Source organism: Acanthochromis polyacanthus, chromosome 19 (genome assembly GCF_021347895.1).
Source record: "Acanthochromis polyacanthus isolate Apoly-LR-REF ecotype Palm Island chromosome 19, KAUST_Apoly_ChrSc, whole genome shotgun sequence".
Taxonomy (NCBI): domain Eukaryota; kingdom Metazoa; phylum Chordata; class Actinopteri; family Pomacentridae; genus Acanthochromis; species Acanthochromis polyacanthus.
The window spans coordinates 24,452,446-24,473,813 of NC_067131.1; the positions used below are offsets into that span (position 1 = coordinate 24,452,446).

The window sequence follows — 21,368 nt, forward strand, 5'->3', positions numbered from 1 at the left end:
AACCCAAATCCAAATGGCACCAATACTTGTTTACTTGCTGATCCCCTGATCAAAGTATTTTAAGAGGTGCATCAGTGTTTGTGAGGCTATTAGGGGTAGAAAGAGTTGGGTTCTCAGTAGTATAAGTTGAAGCACAATCTATGACAAAATGTAAACCTCTCAATCACATTAGACAAGAGGGATAATGGCACATGTGAGGTGGTTTGTGCTCCATCTAGTCTATCCAGGGCCCCCCAATAAATAATAGTGGAATTAAAGGCGCCTCAGGCCATGACCCTCCAATCAAAAGCATCTGAGAAGAGAGAGGGACACAGAGATCCCTGGGTCCCAGTGAGATGAGCCATGGTGGAGAGAGGCAGAGTAATCCCCTGGAATGGAGAGAGAGAGAGAGAGAGAGAGAGAGAGAGAGAGAGAGAGAGAGAGAGAGAGAGAGAGAGAGATCCCCGCAGTAGCACGGCTCGGATATTACAGCTTTATTCTTCTCCCCACGGTGCTCGGATGGGCGAGTAAGTGGACGCACAGCCTGGATGTCACGCAAAAACTAGTTCCACTGATTTACTGCCTGATTAGCTGGTCTGGGCCTGTGGGGGTATTCAGTGCGCTCCGGACGCGCAACATGAAGGAGGAGGGCAGGTGAAGCTCACTGGCAGAGACTCTCCAAGAGTTGTCGGGATGTTAACGGCGTTAGGATGTGAGCTGAACTTGTGGTAGAATGGCCTCTAATCTCGCATGGATCTCTGAGGGATGGCAGCTTTTCACCACCACAACCATCATCCCCACCACCATCCGAGCGCGGACCTGCGACGCCTCTTCCACCGGCTCACCATCGCATCCTCTCTGAGCATCCTGTGCTTCTCCTTGGTGTATCTCCTCACTGGATGCTGCGAGTCGGAACTGACAGAAAACTCTGAAATCAAGCCACCCACGCGCGAATTCCTTGCCTCAGGGTCAGGATGGCTGTACGAGAGGAACGGAACCAGCGCTGCCAAGGACAGTGGCGCCGCGGCTGGAGAAGTGGCGTTCAGCAGCGGTCCCGGGCTGGAGGCGAACAGCTCGGGGAAGGAGTGGACAGCCACCCGGAGGTTACCCCAGGCTCTCATCATAGGGGTTAAAAAGGGAGGCACCAGGGCTCTGCTGGAGTTTCTGCGGCTCCATCCGGATATCCGCGCCCTGGGGTCCGAGCCGCACTTCTTCGACCGGCATTACGCACGGGGATTGGACTGGTACAGGTACGCACACGTAACGCATGGAATCAAACTTAGAAGCAGCATTCAAATTATGACTGTTTGTTCAAAACAGATTGCGACTCGCCTTTTCTTCTCTTTTGCAGCCTGGATATAATGTATATAAAAGAGAATTAGTGAAAATATTTCTCTCTTTTTTTGCTAAAAAATGAGAAATATTCTCATTCTTTCGGCAGACATAAAAAGAATCACAATGTGCTACCAAATGATCACCTAAAACCTTCGTGATTTATGACTTTTCTTTTAATTTGAACAATGAACTTTGTGCAGCAGGAAGTTTCTATTACAATCCAAATAATTCGGAGCCTCCAGCCTTTTCTTGAAGAAACGAATCTCTTTGTGGTGTTTGCATACCCCAACATACCCACAGCTATTCCACGGAGGTTTAGGTGACAGTCAAAGAGACTGTGCCATCTGGCTATGACAATCTGTGCATGCGTACATGTGTGTGCCTGCAGTGTGTGTGTGTGTGTGTGTGTGTGTGTGTGTGTGTGTGTGTGTGTGTGTGTGTGTGTGTGTGTGTGTGTGTGTGTGTGTGTGTACAGTATGGAGGGAGAGAGCAAGAGTTCTCGCAGAGCAGCAGAGTAATCATCTCTGGAGCCGGAACCAGATGTTACTGTTGTCATGTGGCTCTGTTCTTGGCCTGTTTCGTGAAAACTTGGAAATACTCAGACAACAGAGACACATTTAGGAGGTTTAGAGGAACCAGTTCTGATTGGAGTCACTCAGAACTGTTTGAGAATATTTGTGAAGGTACATGTACATCAGTAGAAGCTGGGCTTCACATGTTTGAAGCTCATTCTGATTTTTTTTCCAATTGCGCCTGCTATAAGTTCCTGCACCTATAGACCCACATACTGCTCCAAATATGACAGATTAAAAATGCATCCAAATCAGGACTGTGTGGCCTGCAGTTAACCAGCTTACAGTACTGTATTGGCTGAGCTCGAGAAGCCTGTTTGGCATGCCAGCAACAATTTAACCTATGATAGAGATAACGTGAAAGGTTGGATCTCTACTTCCTGGGTGCTGCTTTTACGATGATGTGACCTCAGGAAAATGCATCACCACGTCAAAGCTGTAGGATGTAAACAGAGAGAAAATCAGGAAGTAGTGGTAAAGCCGCTGTGGCCTCTCGTGTCTACCAGCTTTGTGCTCTGTGTGTGACGCTCGATGATGTGCATCTGACACCAGACTGTCACTTCTTCCCCTCGGAGCAGATGGGCCTCGCTGCATGTCGAGCCACTTGACATCACTGTCAGCTCTGTCAATTGACCTCTGACTCCGGGTCACTTAACGTTGGGAGTTAATGATGTGTTCACACCAGTTCATAACAGACAGCGCACACCCAGAGCACACAGACAGACAAATCACATGTGTGTCTTTGTTTCTGATGTTTGAGGGAAAGAAAGTACAAAAAAATGCCTTGTTAATTCAGAGAACATTTGTAAAGGCAGAATTACAATGACATTATTTTGTATCAGTCGTGATAATTCACTAAAGAAATTGCTCATGCGCTGGAACACAAAGTCAACACAAGACAAGAGTCGCCACCTGGATTTAAGTCAGCAAGAGCTTTCCAATTGGATAATTACTGCAGAGATGAATACGTTTCAGCTGTCAACAACTTATTTAACCCTTGCTGATGCAGTGAGTAGCTTCTCATTTCTTAAACAACCTTGTTGAAGACATATCCTGTGGTTATGGAAAGGATGTTAATCAGATTCAGAAGGGTGAGATTATTGTCTTGCTTTAAGCAAAGAAAACAACTAAGGAGATTGCTAAAACTAAAATTGGGTTGAAAACCATCCAGTACATCATTAAAACCTGGAAAGATATTGGTGAACCATTGTCTTCAAGGAACAAATGTGTTCAGTCATGTGATCTGATGGGTCCAGATTTACCCTATTCCAAAGTGATGGGCACATCAGGGTAACAAGAGAGGCAGATGAAGTGGTGCAGTCATCATGCCGAGTGCCTACTGTACAAGCCTGTGGCCGTTTGGGTTATCATCTGGGGTTGTTGCAGTTGGTCAGCTCCAGGTTCAGCAACTTTATGTACCCAAAGAATGAGGTCAACTGACTACCTAAGTATACAAAGAATACCATGTCTTTCCATCAATGGAGTTTTTCTTCCCTGATGGCATGAGCATATTCCAAGATGACAATGCCAGAATTCATTGGGCTAACATTGTGAATGAGTGGTTCAGGGAGGATGAGCCATCATTTCACATGTGGACTGGACACCACAGAGTCCAGACCTCAGCGCCACTGAGAATCTTTGAGATCTGCTGAAGAAGACTTTGTGCAGTGGTCCGACTTTCCCATTTTCAATGCAAGATCTTGGCAGAAAATTCATGCCACTCTGGACAGATATAAATGCTGTGGCATTGTAGAAGCTAATCGAAATGATGCCATGGCGAATGTGTGCCATTTTTAAAGCTAAAGATGGTCCAACGAAATATTAGATTGTGAAACTTTTTTTGGACAAGCAGTATATTTTACTTGTCAAACAGCAGTTTAACCAGATGAGTAAATCGCCTCATGTGGAAAGAAAGCCAAATTAACGATGAATCAGAAACTAAACTAAGATGGTAGGCTCGATGAATTGTAAAAAACTGCTGGATGAGCTGATGCTACCAAGCTATTGTGTTGTTTCTTTCTTCTTCTTCTTCTTCTGTTTTTTCATGTTTTTTTCCTTTGCTGTACAGGACATTGGAGAAAGAGACAGGAAATGTGGGTAGAAGATTGAGGGAATATCATGCCATAGCCGCTACATCAGGGACTATAGCTCCTGTTTATAGGTCGCCCACTCAACCAGTCACAAAGAACTTGTCCCCAAAATAATTGCTGAATTCAGAAAGGGGGTAACTCTTACTGAGTTTACCACCGTAGGTAAATCCATCGCTGGCTTCAACAGATATAAACAATGTTTCTACAACATGCTATTTATGCACATTTCAAAGTATTGAATTAGAATATGTTCTAAGGGAAAAGCAAAATTTGAAATAACTCACTTATTTCTGCAAAAAAAAAGTTTTTATTTTGAGGGTTTTTTCCTCTTCAAAAAAGAGTTAATGCACAATGGAAGCACCTTTTCTGAATAAGTTCTGACTTTGAGAAAATAAAACGTGACTGATTGGCTGTTTCCACTTCTTTCATTGCTTTAGCCTCTGAACAGCATAAAACACATGACATGACCAGATGACAGAAATATTTTACTGGCTGTTTCCATGGCATATATGTCAGCACATTTTAAAGTTCTGCATTGACAAGGTTAACAGAAACAGAAAAATTTTTAAAATCTGTCCTCGGTTTCTTCAAAAAACTTGCTTGAAAAGGTTTTGACACTTTGTAAAATGAGTTAATGTTTATGAACTTTTTTCCATCAAGTTCTGACCTAGTGAACAATGAGCTTAAACAGCTGATCAGCTGTTTCTGTTACTTTTGTTGTTTTTGCCTTTGGACAGCATGGCCAACACAGGCTGACAGAATGATTTAAACTTGAACAAATGAGTAGAATTCCTACGGTTTTGTCCCCAGTTTAATCTTGAAGAGGCTTTATAGCAGTTAAAAACAGCTGTTTTTTTCCAGCTTCTTTTACTATGTTCATTATGGCCATGCATAACATTGCTTATACCAACCCACTTTAAAGATAATGCACAGTCTGGTTTATTTGCTCATTAGAAGTCCTGTTTGCATTTCAAAAGCTCACTTTAAATTCATGTGACAATCACCTGCTTACTGTTTACAAACATTTTTCACTAACCTGTGGGTTTTGTGCTGCATTACTAGATATCCGCAATTGGCGTCATGAGTACAATTCCAATGAGGAATAAACCAGGGTAGTTCTCGAAGGCAATGGTGCAGGTTTCATATCAAACAGAGGGTCAGCTGTTGTCTTATTGGGTCAACATGACATTTCTGTGCAGATACTTTTTATATCTGACCCTATCGCTTCAGACCGAAGAGGATGAACTACACTATATCTCCCTGAGAATCACTCTTCTTCCGTTTGAGAGTAAAATAACATTTAGCTTCAGCAGGGCAATTGAGATCAGAGCCCCTGACAAAGATCCACTAATGGTGTCTGGAGTGGAGATTGGATCTGGAAGAGCGCTGCGATGAGCCTCGAGATGCACTGGAAGTTTCCTCCTCACTGTGCTGTCTGGGATCGATAGCGCTATCTCCTCGCTCTGACCTTGGGTTGACTCCAGCATTAGAGCGGTTAGCGTTGGTCAGCTTGGCTTCTGTTACAATTAGCAGGAAGCTTTATCCTACATTGGCATAACTCCCCCTCTCCCTCATAGGCACACAGGGGTCATGTTACACTCGCAGCTTTTTCTCTCCATGCAACTCCGGAGGAATCCATTAAAATTGCTCAGCTGGAAATTCACATCTCACTCATGATGGTTTCTTGCTGAAAGATGGCATGACAGGCCAGCGGTGAAAAGAGACAGATAAATGCAGGGAGAGGAGATAAGGCTTGGGTGAGCTGGGGGTTAAGGGTGAAGTCAGTGTTACCACAACCTCACACATCTCTGCTGACCTTTGCTTCAACCCGCGGGACTGTCATCAGAGCTGTGTATGTGTGCGGATGTGTGTGTAGGTGTGTGTGTGTGATTTGTGTGTAATGGCTGAGTTCTTCTTCAGGTTCTGTCACAGTCTGGAGACTGTTTTGTCCTCCAGACAGCCAAGCTGGTTGTATTTTATTCTTGAGGTACAGTGAGATTTATCAATATATTATTGACTGTGAGTTACTGGCACAGCTTTAACCTGAGAGGTTCCATTTTCAGTTATTTCCAAGAAGTCACAGAAAAAAAGAAAAGAAAATGCCTTTTCAAACAGACAGACAAAGCTTTGTGTTTGGAGGCTGAAAGAAAGGCTGAATGTAACCTGCTGACATAAACTAATGCTAACAAATTTATTAAACCAGAAGTTTTTTTTAAGAAATAGCAGTCTAATCTTCTTAAAATATGGTTATTTTATTTAAAAAAACAAACTCTATTCTCCAAGTGACTTGTTTCCCTGTCATTTATTCTTTTGAAGTACAGAAACCCTTGTAAAAGGGCTTTACGTTTGGAAAGACAGGTTGTAATAGACAGATGCTCAAGAGAAATGGAATTAAAGAGGACAAATAAGCTTTAATTCAAACTTACTGGAAGTGACACATAAAAGTTGCCTAAAATGTACAGAGAGCATGACTTAGCTACCACTGCTATTCTACCTTCAAATCTAATGTAGTAGCTAGCTTCTCACCTCTCACACTAGTTGTGTTTCAAGATTTTTTCCTTTACATTTTTAAAATAAAAAAACAGAAAGTGAAAATTAAGCTTTTATTAATTGCTTTAAAGTGAATAAGATCCATTTCCCGTTATGCTATTAACTGTTAAAACCTGTCAAAAACCTTCTTTAGCAAGCAAAGCTGAAAAAAAATCTTTGTGAAATAAGGGATTTAAAAAAATGTTTTGCTGTTTCCTTTAACCTTTTCTAATACTTCAAAATGTGTATGTAATATGCTTTGGAAAATTGGATAATGAAGATTTTTCTAAAAACTTGGATCCTATGTTACCACTGCTAGCGAATTAAGCAGCCAACAAGCTAATCTTTGCAATTAGTGTAAGCATTAGTCCAGATCCAGCTGTATAGTTGTCTTTAATAAAACAAACTTAATTGCCTCTTTGAACTGAATTATTTCTTTTGTATTTTAGGTTGTTGTTTGATGTCCTGTCCATAATCTTGCACTCCACTGACTAAAATTTGACATTAATTTGTCTTCCTCTCTAGATAGCATTGGTCACGCATTCCTCATTAGCTACGAAACTGTTGTAGCTGTCGTAGTTTTCTTGTTTTTTGTAGTTTTGCTCACTGTTTTGCTGGTTTTGAGTGTGTGATGTCTGCTTTTCCATGTGGCTCAACTCTTTACGATCCTGTTAGAACCACTTCCTGCAGATTTGAACAAATTCAGGACACTTCAGTCTTACTGTAATGAGAGAATTTCCAAAGCTACTATAGTTATAGATGCAATGCAAGAGTCTCCAAACTTTGTGTATCTGCATGGATTTTATGGAAAAGTTACTTTTTTAAAAAGGAATCAATATTTTGTAAATTAAAGTCTATCTCTGAGGACCTTAGCTTTTTAGAATTAGTGCTGCGACAGCATTCCTCTCTGAACATACAATGACAAGAATTGAGGACTGAATTTGTTCGGTCTTTTCAGAGTCAGCTGCTCTGATGGGGCCGATTCATTTGCAATTCATATTGACCTCGTTAAGGGTGGCTTTTAAATTCATACCCATACATTGGTGGCTTTGTCCTGCAGTGACACAGCACATGGTGCTACTTGTGTTTTTGTGTTTGTACAATGGAGTATAATTGCCATGCAAATCACAAAAGAATGGCTGCCAAAACATTTGATGTTCAGCAGGATTCAGTGGGCGGGAACTAGAAGCGAGCATGAAAGGCGGGTTTTCTGATGAATCAGATTTGTTGACCTGCAGGAGAGAAAGTGAGTGGCAGCAGCTATATGTTCTGTACTTTTGACATGTTTTTGTGCTGTGCAGTGTCACAGCGATGTGTCAAGTAATTAGAGCTATAAGAACAGATTTGGTTGGTGCTGCCGTGCTGGGTTTTCTTTGGGGTTCAGGTGTGGTCTGTCCTGTCCCTGTACTGTACTGGAGGTGATCACCATAAGGCCCAGACGGGTGGGGTGATCTGGCTCTCATTAAGGTCCTCCCCTGGGGCTCGGAAAGCTTAGAAAGGGGGGTCCGGGGCCCCTCTATGATGGATGTCTCCTGGAAGTGGACAGGGCACAACCACAATGGACCTACTCCTTAATGGTCCCCCATACAGAGGAAATGGATGAGTGGTCCCCCAATAACACACATGTATGCGTACGAACACACAAGTATGCACCCAAATCTCACATTTGACTCATAAATAAGCAGTCAGGTGTGTATAATGAACACGGCCGATGTGCTGCTTCCCTTTGATTGGCTATTGTTTCTTCCTTCGATCAAACATCAAAGATAAGCAGACCAGATTTTACATCTTTGATCCAGCACACCCTCAAATCCCCACAATTCTCTCCTGCATATTTTCTGCTATATGTGATGAACAATGCAATTGCTTCACATTTGTTGTGACACACACACAACACACTTCACATGACACAGCATGCTACTGATGGGGCTCCAGAGGGTCCTGGCTCCCCCAGTCTCCACCTGCCACTCTTGGCCCCAGCTGAGGCCCAGTGCTGTATTACCATTCTCAGTCCATGTCCTTCCATTTACAGCATCTCCTCCTCGCTTCATACAACCTATCATACTGCACTCATCCTAATACATGTAATCCCCACTGTTCCTGCTTGTACACCGTCCACACCCACCTCCATGTATTTATCCTAAGCCCCCACAGGATCAATAGCCAGTGGCCTTGGCTGGCCTGAGGTTATTCACCAGGGAGGTGTGCTGAAACATTGGAAAATGGATGACAAAAGAGAGGTTCCTCAAAGGCAAATAGAGGCTTATTATAAGCTGCTGGATAATCCCTATGTTCATCATACTGGATGTTTGATCTCACACTCAGTAGTAAATGAGCGGTATAAGGAAGTAGCTAAAACAAGGGGTTTAAACTGCCAATTAATTCTTCTATCTTTCTGGGGGATTTCCTCTGTAACACATGGTGTCTCCAGCCGGTTCTATTCACCTGCCAGTGTTTGGTTCCAATACACGGGAGGTTAATACTCCCCCCTTACCCCTATTCCACTCCCCTGCTGTGGAGAAAGCTGAGCCATCCAGTAGGAGTCACTGCTGTGGCAAAAGGAGAAGATCTCGCGCTGACCTCTCACTCCGACTGGCTAACCTCTTAAACAGCAAAGGTGGAAGTGACACTAATGCAAAACACAATAAATTTGTGGTTCATGTCAGCACTGCTATCTTTTAACCATGATGGTGGGGTATGTCATTCCACTGTTCGGTTCAGTGTGGAGCCGTCATGTTGTGAGTCTTTATTTACAGTCAGTGTGTGAGAATGGAGAGAGCTGGAAATGCTTTTATGAATAAGAGAAAACATGCAGGCCTATTTAGGGATGACTACATCCTTAGCTCATTAATGGTTTTGTGCCATTAAAGAGTCAGTGTGCAGCATTTAATTAATCTGTTGGCAGAAATAGAGTATAGTATTCATAATTATGCTGTCATTGGAGTATAATGACCTGTCATTCACTCATCATGTTTACATCAGCTCCCTTTAAAGGCAGCAGATTCTTTTCAATGGACCCCGCCAGAGAAAAACACTCGTGCTTGTCATTTTACCCTAATGCAATCACACATGGAATGGTAAAGTGTTAGGGTCAGGAGGAAGACAGTGACAGTTACATAGCTGGAAGCAGAGACCACTGTTAGTGGAAAACTGTAATACTGAAGCAAACTTTAATATGTGATGGTTGTTGGGCAAGTCAGAAATGTCTTTTTTTAAATTTCTAAGTGGATTTATGGACATTTATTATAATTTTGGTCCCGTCATTTACTAAAGATTAGGGTACCAAGTTCAGTTATTAATTTTTCCCAAGTCACAAAATGTATAGAAATAATTTACATTTATCTGACAAACAAAAACCACACGTCTGGAATTAGATCCCTTTTTGTATTTTTCTTCATGAGCAGAATAAACTATTTTACACAAAAGGTATTAAATTATTATTACTATTTTCATATATAATTGAGAAATGAAAAGTGTAACTAGCTGCATTACTGAGTTACTGATAACAGGTTCATCAAAACCTTCAAAATGCTACAAGGCTGTGAAAACAAAAACATACATGCAGCGTAGGTTAAGTCCCTCACACTGTGTAATATACCTTAAATGTCACATATTTAAATGTGTGTGATTCAGCTACAAAGTTGAATAACTCGAATATCCTCTAGTTTGGTGATCTTCATCTTACAGCTCGTCAAATAAGGCCTGCAATAGGTTTATAACTGGCCTGCCAACACTTTTCACACGATTCACAATGAAAAGAAACTGACTCATGTTTCATGTTTTTATTTTGCTTATATAGTAAATGTTCAAAAACGTCTCCTTGCTGTTAGGTCATGTGACTCAGGTATTTTGAAAATTAATAATTTCATAGAAAACATTTTAATGTGTGCTCAGTTTATCTGATAAATATTTATATTTATTTAACAAGCCTCTGACCTCCTTTCATTTTCCAAAAGAGGCCAAAGCCAGCTGAGTGTAATTGCTCCTCATGAACACCAACATATTACATCACAAGGGACTAATTACAAAACAGCACAAAATGGATGTGAAAATATAAATAATAATGTTTCCTGTTCTGCTGAAAATATCAGCCAAATTACTATTCTTTGGCTTTGCCCGCTGAGCTTGAACTCAGTCAGTGACGTTGTTTGTAATTCTCAGAAAGTGTTGCATAACTTAACCTCCAGTCCTCGTTTATTCAGGCATAAATGAAACTGAAGTGGCAGACGCATGTCCTCAGGATCACAAAGTTTTCTCTGCCAAAAGTGGTAGAAGGCCATATTTAGTTATCAGAAAAACGAACAGCTATTTTGTCTGTCAATTAGTGCGTTTGTGCTAACCTTATATTAGAAGCATATTTATAATAGATCTTTTCTTTTGATGGTGCTGTTAGGGGCAGTAATTAGCTTTTTGTGCTTAGGTAATGGTATGGGACTCTTGGCTCTTGGCTATTCACAAACAGATTGCTAATGGAGGCGCGTTTGTATCCACTCCCATCATTCCTTCATCAGTCACCAACCCCTTTCATTTAAAACACTCTAGCAAATGCTCTGAGAGGCACACACACACACACACACACTTTCACACACACACACACACACACTTTAAAGGGTCTGGTAAAAATCCACCACACCCACCCTTTATGTCTTCAGAGTGTCTGTGCGTGTGTGTGTGTGATTTTTCTCCTTTAAATGTGTCATTTTATACGTGTGTGTGTGTGTGTGTGTTAGACTGTGAGAAATGGGTCCACTGGGACAACAGTAGCATGATGGCAAATGCTTGACTAATGAGTGAATAATGAGTGTATGTTTGTGTTTTGCAGCGTGTGTGTGTGTGTGTAGCCATGTGGACATGCCTCCATGCATGTGTGTGTGTGTGTGTGTGTGTGTGTGTGTGTGTGTGTGTGTGTGTGTGTGTGTATGTAACAGACTGTGTGGCTCCTCCTGCTCTGGTATTGGAGTTAAAAGGGTAGTCTTCAGGCTAAGTGGTGGTGAGCTCTGCCTCACACTGAATAGATCAAATGAAATCACTGCGTGTGTGTGTTTGTGTGTTTGTCAGATTTAGAGAAGTGGGGCTGCTTTGGGGGGTAGAGGGTGGCTGTATTGACAGGAGGCTGTGTTACAGGCGCATTTGAAACTTGAGCCGGTACCAGAGGACAGTCAGAGCATCCTGTCCTCACTTTTATCAGCTGAGTGTGTGTGTCCCCACTGTTCTTGTCGCAGCCATCCTCTATTTATTAAGGTCCCATTTATAACTCCTTGGGAACCTTTTTTATTGACTCTCTGTTTTGTGATACATCCCTAAAATAGGAGGCTGCATAAAACAATGACAAAGGCACCTTGATATCCACTAATGACTTTTCTCATTATGACAGAGAGACAACAGATTCAAAAACTAAACTTCACATAATACAGTGAGAGTGACGGTGAACAGTATAAAGCTGCACTACTTAAGGTTTGTTTTTTTTTAGTAACAGTGGATCAGAAGGTTGAGCTACACTACCATTCGAAAGTTTGGGATCACCCAGGCAATTTCATGTTTTCCATGAAAATTCATACTTTTATTCATGTTCTAACATAATTGCAGAAGGGTTTTTTAATTATCAATTAGCCTTTCAACACGACTGGCTAACACAATGTAGCATTAGAACACAGGAGTGATGGTTGCTGGAAATGGGCCTCTGTTCCCCTATGGAGGTATTCCATTTAAAATCGTTTTACTGCTAGAATAGTCATTTACCACATTAACAATGTCTAGACTAGGGATCGGCAACCCGCGGCTCCGGAGCTGCATGCGGCTCTTTTGTCCCTCTGTTGTAGCTCCCTGTAACTTTGGAAAATAAATAATCAGCAGGCTATTTAATTGAAATGTCTTTTATTTTAGATTATTTTTTAAATTTTAATTCTAAATTTGAAGATTATGGTGATCTTGTAACATCAAAATAAAACTTACTTAAATAAAATTTTTTGTCTGTCAAAATATGCGTCCCAGCTGTCAATCTCCGACACTCCCCGGCCTGCAGGTATCCATTTGGAGTCCTGTTGATCTTCGGATCCCAGTGTTTACTCTACATTCATTCAGCAGCGGTGGGCCACCTAAATCCTAGCCGTAGCTCCTTCAAATTTATTTTTTCTTATTGTCGCAAATACACCACTTCCGCACATCTCCGCCTTCACAGCAGAGTCCTGCATTGTGTTGGGTACTCGTGAGTACTAGTAAACTACGGATAATTGTCTTGCTCAGTATCTACTCTTTGATAGGGTAATACGAAGTTACTTGCGAGAGCACGGCTCGATGTCACGTCCAGCATCCAGGCAGCAGGTCAGAGTCAGAGGAGTGTCGTCTTGGAAAATAGGGCAGAAAAGTTATTAGCTTAACATAAAAAGATAAATAGATTTTACAAGTTAAATAGACATACACAAACTATTGATTTCCAGCTAACATTTTTTTGAAGGACTCTGTACAATTGAGAGAGATGGCCTCTCAATTGTACAGAGTCCTTCAAAAAAAAATCCTTTTGCTCTTCCGGACATTCTGTAAAAATTTGGTGAAAATCCGTCCATGACTTTTTGAATTATGCTGTTAACAGACAAACAGACAAACAAACTCCGACGATTACATTAACTCCTGGCGGAGGTAAAAATGAATCTAATTAGATGCTTTGTAATTAATTAATCACGACTGATTAACAAGGGCATAGAGGTAAAAAAGCGATATATGCAGTGTTGTCTTCATTTTAAATGCCAAAAGGATTTTGTGGCCCCCGGTGTTTTCTTTTCTGTGAGAAACGGGTCGAAATGGCTCTTTGAGTGTGAAAGGTTGCCGATCCCCGGTCTAGACTGTATTTCTGATTATTTTAATATTGTCTTCATTGCAAAAAACTAATTTTCCTACAAAAATGAGGACATTTCTAATTGACACCAAACTTTTGAACGGTAGTGTGACTCCAAACTCCTCTACTTTGAGCTCTGTTTAGCATTTTAGTGTCATTCAGCTCCTTGTTCTGGTTTTAGTGCAACACTTTTACTGCTATGGTTCAGTGTCGCTGCCTACTCAACCTGTCCAGGTGAACTATTCAGCACTAAACAACGGAAGGATAAAGTTAGCAACCAGCTGGTAAACATTATGGAATATTTTTTCTTAGGAGCTGGTAAAGGCCAAAAGCAGATCTGAAAGGAAAGTGAACCCTAGATTTACATTTCTGAGGAGAACACAAACAAAACCCTGAATTCCAGCTAATTTGCAGTTCACTTGTGTTTGTTTCTTAATTATCTGTTTACAGATTGCTTCATTGCTCACAAGGGACCAAAAACAAACAAACGACAATTACAACAAAAACACAAACTGAAAAAAAAAAAATCAATTAGTGCAGCTTTAACATTTGGCAAATGCAATATGAGGAAATTAGCAGCATCACTGTTACTGTAAGAAAGGATGTTTGGTGAACCAGCACCGGGGTCCTGGGCTCCAAGGCTCCAAGGCTCATTGATATGTGTGAGAAGAATAGGCTGGCCGGGTGGTCTGATCTACTGTAGCTTCTCAGTTCAGGCCAGCTTCAATCATTGCCGACTATGCAGAAGAAAATCAGCTAGGTTTTATAGATAATGGCAGGTGTCTCCGCAATGTTAATACTGCTATGATGCATCATAACAAAAATCCCCTGAGAAACCTTGCATACATGTTGTTGATGCTACTTTGACACATACCCCTATCTAAACGTTGCAGATCACGTATCTCCTTTCTGGGCAACAATCTCTGGCAGTTGTCTCTTTCAGCAGGATAATGATCCCTGCAATACTGAAAAACTCTTCAGGAATGGTGTGATGTACATGGTCTCCAATTTCTGCATATCTCAGTTTGAATGAGCATCAGTGGGATGGTCCATGTAGGCTCCACCTCACACTTTCCAGGACTTACAGGATCTGCTGCTAACTTCTTGAACTCCTTGTGACCTCGATGGTTTAGAGCTCTTTTGACAGTTTGAATGGGGCCTACGCAATATTAGGAAGGTGGCTGTTTGTTTGTTCCTGAAGATTGTGGTCATCAAATTTGATATTCAGAAATCCATATTCATTGAAACTCTGTTTTGACTCTTATTTGCCCTTTTACTCGAAATTATGTTCATGGAAATTGCAGCAACAATTTTGAAATTGCTAAGCTGCTTTCTTTTCCAAATTTGAATGTTTTTCAGCCATTTTAGACAACCAGTGATTACCATTCATACCTGAATGAAATCAGTGCATGAAGAGTAGCAATTAGTTTCCATTAGGAAACTCTTGAATTTTTGTGTTCTGAATGAAAACCAATGAATACCTAGTATGAAAAAAACTACATGTAAATGGACTGTATTCATTACATTTGAAGCCAGTCAGCAGAAATACAGTACAAAGTACAGACAATTTGTAGCTAAAACAATGCAGGTACTATTTAAACAAGCTGATGTGCTGATTCAGAGCTGTGTATGACCATGCTGCTGCGGCTGTGTGTATTTGGTCAGCCAGTCAGGTGTGTGGCAGGTGTGTTGGCAGATGTCCCTGAGTCCCAAATGGTCCTGTGGGGCCTCTGGAGTCATTTATCTCTAAATGAGTCCCATCTGCTCGGCTTCTGGCATGGAGGTGAATAGAGTGAGGCACATTCAGCGAAAGACTCTTGTGTTTGTGTAGAGCTGCTGTCACCTGCCTGTTTGTCTGAAACACCGCAGACCTACTGTATGGACATACTGTCACTGCTCAGGCTGTCAGAGGATGATGTGTGTCAGAGTGGCTAACAGGGTGTCGGGTCAGATGAAGGTGTGAGTGTGTGATCACTGTACGCTCTGATATGACATGGCAGGGTTATCGCAGTTTATTCAACTCTTCAGGAAAACATCTGCAAGCAGTCTTAAAGCTCGTGTCCGGAGTTTGAATCGCAGCGTCTCCCAAAACACTGTTGGTCCCACCCTCCCTCTGATTTCGCCCCTTTATTTGTGCACGCGCGCAGTACCTGACAGGAGTGGCCGGAGTGCTGCAGCATCTTACCTGTTTTGCTGTTTTCCCCTCTTCTACATTTAGTACAGTTAGTAAATAATAAAGGAATTACGTTAGATTTCTGTATTGAGTCTAACTTGTCCTAATACCAAAATAACATGAATCTGCTTGGATGAACGAGTAAAGTTTCAATATGTGATTACACTCGTGTATCCCTCTCGAATATGTGTTACATTGTTTATTTATTTCTATCTAGAGTTCAGAATTGCATGACTCCTCTGACGAAGAGTATGTCCCAGACGCCCCAACATCTTCCTCCAGAGGTCGGGCATCTAAACGAAGCCGTCAGGCGGGCTATGGAGGCCGTGGTCGGGGAGCGACGCGAGCACCCCGAGCCAAAAAACGTCTTGCAGTCTCTTGGCCTGACAAGCCGTGGGATTGGTAACTTCTCTGGAAGTTGCTGAGCCCTGATGCTCTCTCCTCCACAAGCAAAGCAAATGTGCGCGCGGTTGCGTAGTGCGTAGCTCGCCCACCTCTGCATGAGCTCAGTGAAGCTGACCCCCCAACCACAGAAAAAATCCAAGCAAACAGGCTGAGTGGTTAGTGCCTCGTTTGTACTGATTTGTGCCGTTAAAATTTTCGTTTGTGCTGCTATCATTTTTGAGATATTAAAGATTATTTTTTAGGTCATTCAGAGGTCATCATCCCCCTAGTTTGCTCCAAAATGAACCAGACTTGTCTACTTTTTCAGTGCTTCGTTTGTGCTGATTTGTGCCGTTAAAATTTTCGTTTGTGCAGCTATAGTTTTTGAGATATTATAAGTTTTATTTTTGAGCGATGACGTCATCATCCCCCCAGTTTGCTCCAAAATGAACCAGACTTGTCTACTTTTTTAGTGCTTCGTTTGTGCTGATTTGTGCCGTTAAAATTTTCGTTTGTGCTGCTATCATTTTTGAGATATTAAAGATTATTTTTTAGGTCATTCAGAGGTCATCATCCTCCCAGCTTGCTCCAAAATGAACCAGACTTGTCTACTTTTTTAGTGCTTCGTTTGTGCTGATTTGTGCCGTTAAAATGTTAGCGATACCGTGTTAGCTAAATCATGTTGCCTATACCATGTGTTAACTTGGAATTTTAACTAAAATGTCGGTATTTTACAAGTGCACTTACCGTGTCTAGAAATCAGATTTGTCTGAAGGTTGTAAAAATGCCACTGAAATAGTAAAATTGTGAAAAGGTCATCCAATGTGTGTGTCTTGTTGAATGGCTGTGAAAGACTGCTATTTTGTGTAGTTCTTAGTGGGGAGTGCTGAATGTTTTTTTTTTTAAATGTTTCATGCTCCTAAATAAACCTTGAAGCGATTTCATTTATTGTCTTATGACAGAAATGTGATTGGCAAAGTAAATATAAAGCACAGTTCATTAAAAATGTAAATTAGTAACATAAACATACATTCTACGTTTATTTAACCAAATTTTATTGAACAAATGTACACACAAAGGCACAAAGTCAGTTCAAAGAGACATTTTTCAGCAATAACACAGGTGGAACATCCTCAGATGTTATTACAGTAGTTCTATACACATTATATACATTAAGACATTATAAACATGACAGACCACAGACGTCATCAATTCGGGTCATGTGATCGTCTGTAAATAAAACTTGTAATATCTCAAAAACTATAACAGCACAAACGAAAGTTTTAACGGCACAAATCAGCACAAACGAAGCACTAAAAAAGTAGACAAGTCTGGTATATTTTGGAGCAAACTGGGGGGATGATGACGTCATCGCCCAAAAATAAAACTTGTAATATCTCAAAAACTATAGCAGCACAAACGAAAATTTTAACGACACAAATCAGCACGAACGAAGCACTAAAAAAGTAGACAAGTCTGGTTCATTTTGGAGCAAGCTGGGGGGATGATGACCTCTGAATGACCTAAAAAATAATCTTTAATATCTCAAAAATGATAGCAGCACAAACGAAAATTTTAACGGCACAAATCAGCACAAACGAGGCACTAACCACTCAGCCTGTTTGCTTGGATTTTTTTCTGTGGGTGGGGGGTCAGCTTCACTGAGCTCTCTGCATGGGCTTGCTTGCTGTGCGTGTAACCGTTGATTGACAGCATGACAAAGCGGAAGCTCGAACTTGATTGGTCGGCAGCGACCGGCGCTTTTTGGAATAACATGGGGGTCTATGAGAGGAAGGCGGAGCTCATGAATAAATTTTCATATCGCGTCATACTAACATTATATTATAGTATCGAACTAGACTAACACATTTAAGCTTTGTTAAACAATGATACATAAATTGAAAACAAACAGAAACTCCAGACACGAGCTTTAACTTGAACCAATTTATCTCTGTAACCACCCATGAGTAGCTCTTTTAAAGCTAAGCTTACATCTAGAAATTACCCTTTTAGGAAAATGCAAATGTTAACTTTCTTACCACGAGTTAGATAAAATGCCAATACCTTGCTTATATATTTGTTTGTTCAATGTAAAATTGGAACCAGGATATGGCTAGCTTATTATGTTTTTAAATGGAATATCTACATAGGGATACGGAAGCCCATTTCCAGCAACCATCACTCCTGTGTTCTAATGGTATATTGTGTTAGCTAATTGCGTTGAAAGGCTAACTGATAATTAGAAGACCCTTGTTATGTTATGTTATGTTATGTTATGTTATGTTATGTTATGTTATGTTATGTTATGTTATGTTATGTTATGTGTTATGTTAGCACATGAATAAAAGTATGAGATTTCATGGAAAACATGAAATTGTCTGGATGGCCCCAAACTTTTGAATGGTATTGTATCTGAAATTGATTTCATTGATTTCATTGATTTCCCGAAAAGACAGATTTTTTTTAATGTTATTTGTCTTATAACTGGTTAATTTCATCAATATTTAATGCCATATATCGTATGAGCTTTACAATGGTAAACACGGAACAGTACCTCTTTCCACAAATGCGAAATTAACTTGTTTATTTCGATGTACTTCCAGAAGTATGATGCCCAAAGCTCTGGATGGCCAGATTGTTATGGAGAAGACGCCCCGTTACTTTGTCACTGTGGAAACACCAGCACGAGTCCACGCCATGTCGCAGGATGTGAAGCTGATTGTGGTCGTCCGTGACCCTGTGACCCGAGCCATATCTGACTACACACAGATTATCTCTAAGACTCCTGACATCCCTCCCTTTGAGAGCCTGGCCTTCAAGAACCACACTACAGGTACACCGAATCTGTTGTTGGAGTTTCCCTTCACCCTGTTTATAAACCATTATATATTCCTTTGTCATTGATTATCTCTTCATAAAGTAGCTTCCACTTATCCACAAGAGACAAATACACAAATATAAACTTGTATCTACTTCTAACTACATTGCAGTGTGTTGTAAACTATTTACAAATTTTTTATATGCTGCTTATCAATGTGAAATGGGAGAATGTAACATTTTATTCTGCCAATAACAGGCAAGATCAGTATCACTCTCTTATCTGCCGGGAAATGGTTAACTTAGTACAAAGACTGGAAATAAGTGAACACAGCGAGCTCGACTGAAGTTAGAACAAATTAACCTACTAGCAACTCTAAACCTCATTGTTTGGGGCACTGATGGGCCTAAACATTATGACAACTCCTGCCTATTATACTGTCGGTCCTTCACATGCTGCCAAAGCGATGTTAGCTGAGCATCTTTCCTGTAAGCTGTGAGCCATTGTAGAGCAGACTTGTCTTAACGCTTCCCCCCAGCAGCCTGATATAAGTGTAAGGTTTGTCCTCAGACCACTTTCTTCAAATACTCCTCACTGCTGACTGGGAGTACCCCACAAGCCTTGCTGTAGTCTGGACATTATGAATTTAGCCCAATGAATATTGCACGTTTCTTATTCCGTTCCTTTACCCAGGCCTTGACATGCAGCATTTCTGTCAAATAGTATTCATATTGAGTAAGTGTTTTGGCAGGCTGATTCTGTGAATGAGAACTCAAAGGTGATCTTGAAGAATCCTGAACGTTGCTCTCTCTCTGCCTGCTGTAACTTTGTCTCTAGGTCAGATCGACTCGCTGTGGAGCCCGCTGTGGATCGGCCTGTACGCCCAACACATGGAGCGCTGGCTGGCCTGGTTCCCCAGGACTCAGATCCATCTGGTCAGTGGAGAGAGGCTCATCTCGGACCCAGCCGGAGAACTGGGCAAAGTCCAGGACTTTCTGGGCCTCCAGAGAATTGTCACAGACAAGCACTTCTACTTCAACAAAACTAAAGGCTTCCCCTGCCTGAAGAAGCCGGAGGGCAGCAGTAAGCCTCACTGCCTGGGGAAGACAAAAGGGAGAACGCACGCCTCCATAGACCCGGAGGTGATGCAGAGACTGAGGGATTTCTACAAGCCACATAACCAGCGCTTCTATCAGATGGCAGGGCAGGACTTTGGATGGCAGTGACTCTTTGATTGTGCGGAACTAAAGGCTTGTGTTGGCACTGTTTGGTTTTTTTTTAGAAGCCTATGCAAATCTGCCGTCTGATTGAGACAGACGCAATGCCTCAGAGTGCAGAAAAAAGAGCCAATTATCTGCTACTGACCAGCAGAGCAGCATCTCAGAGACTTGATGATGAAACCTCAGTGTCAATACATTCAAGTCTACCCATCAATCACCCTGTTCAAGTGTTTGAAAGTCAGCTATGTTGTTTTATATACCATAGATGTTCCGTCCTGGTGGTTTAATAAAGCATTCCTGTGCAAAGGTGGTCATGAGACTGTGGTTGCTATAGGTTGCAGCTGTATAAATGTTGAACAGTGAAAACACAATGTAGCTTTTAGTGTTGCTGGTCTGCAGTTTAATCCTGATGCTCAGTAGGCTGTAGAGGCACAAGGAGCTCAAGAACCGACGCATTTTTACAATTCAGAATTTCCATAACTTTCTTTTTGTACCTGTTTGCTCAGCAGTCTCACTGGTTAAGAATTTAAAGGCAATCAATGCATACATATTGCGTACCAACCTCCAAGCATTGTTTCTGAAAAAAGGGGGGATGAATCTTTTATGTGGCAGAGGAACAGAAGGGTGAGCGAGAGAATCTTGAGCTTGGATATGACTGAGTGGTTTTGTATTCTTGAATAATGAATGTGGATAAATGGATGTAGGGGAGCTGATGTGGATCACTTGCCTTTTGGCACATTTATGTGTTGGGCTTAGGTTAGCATCCCACTGCAAAACCAGCCTACTGTGCTGTACCTTGGGAGGGTGGGGGGGCAAAAGACCACTGGAGGACAACTGAAAGAAGACCAGGTCAAATCAATGTAAGGATGTTTGACCTATCAATGGCCATTTCTGTGGACACGATATATGAAGCTCCTGCTTCTGCTTACAGGGTTGTCTGTTTTCAGTTTGCATGTATTTGCACTAGTTTGAAAGCATAAAAAATAAAACTATTTTTAAGCAAAGACATTTCTTTCTCACCGTTCTTTTTGCTCACTGTTGGCTATTGTTATAAGCCCTTACTGAGCCCTAATGGGAAAGCGTCGGATTTATGTTGAATGTTGAATGACATTAGTGCAATTGCTTTGCAAATGTAAATCTGTTCACGTCACTGATGTAGGGGCTACAAACTGCCTCGCTGATAAGATGCAAAGAGTCTGGTGGTCCCTGTAATAATGTGAATAATGATTTTTATGTCGTGACATTGTTCAGTTTGGTTATTCTGTTGGATTGTAAGGGTGACTGAGTTCAAGATAATGAGAAAATAAAACACTTCCCTGTATGTGTGCATGTGTATGAATTGGAAAGAATCTGATTCACAAATGCAGTTGTTGGCCATCATCGTCAATGTCATGCTCAGGCAACACTGCCACCATGTGGACAACAGAAGGAACTTT

General features: G+C 41.3%; 1 protein-coding gene across 1 annotated transcript; it reads left to right on the top strand.

The window, feature by feature from the left end:
• The first annotated feature begins 410 nt into the window (after window positions 1–410).
• On the top strand, window positions 411–21,253 carry hs3st3l (heparan sulfate (glucosamine) 3-O-sulfotransferase 3-like). Its single transcript, XM_022193206.2, has 3 exons — window positions 411–1,229; window positions 18,498–18,727; window positions 19,550–21,253. The coding sequence occupies exons 1-3, from the start codon at window positions 745–747 to the stop codon at window positions 19,936–19,938; spliced, it is 1,104 nt and encodes a 367-aa protein (XP_022048898.2). The 5' UTR covers window positions 411–744; the 3' UTR covers window positions 19,939–21,253.
• The last annotated feature ends 115 nt before the right edge of the window (window positions 21,254–21,368 follow it).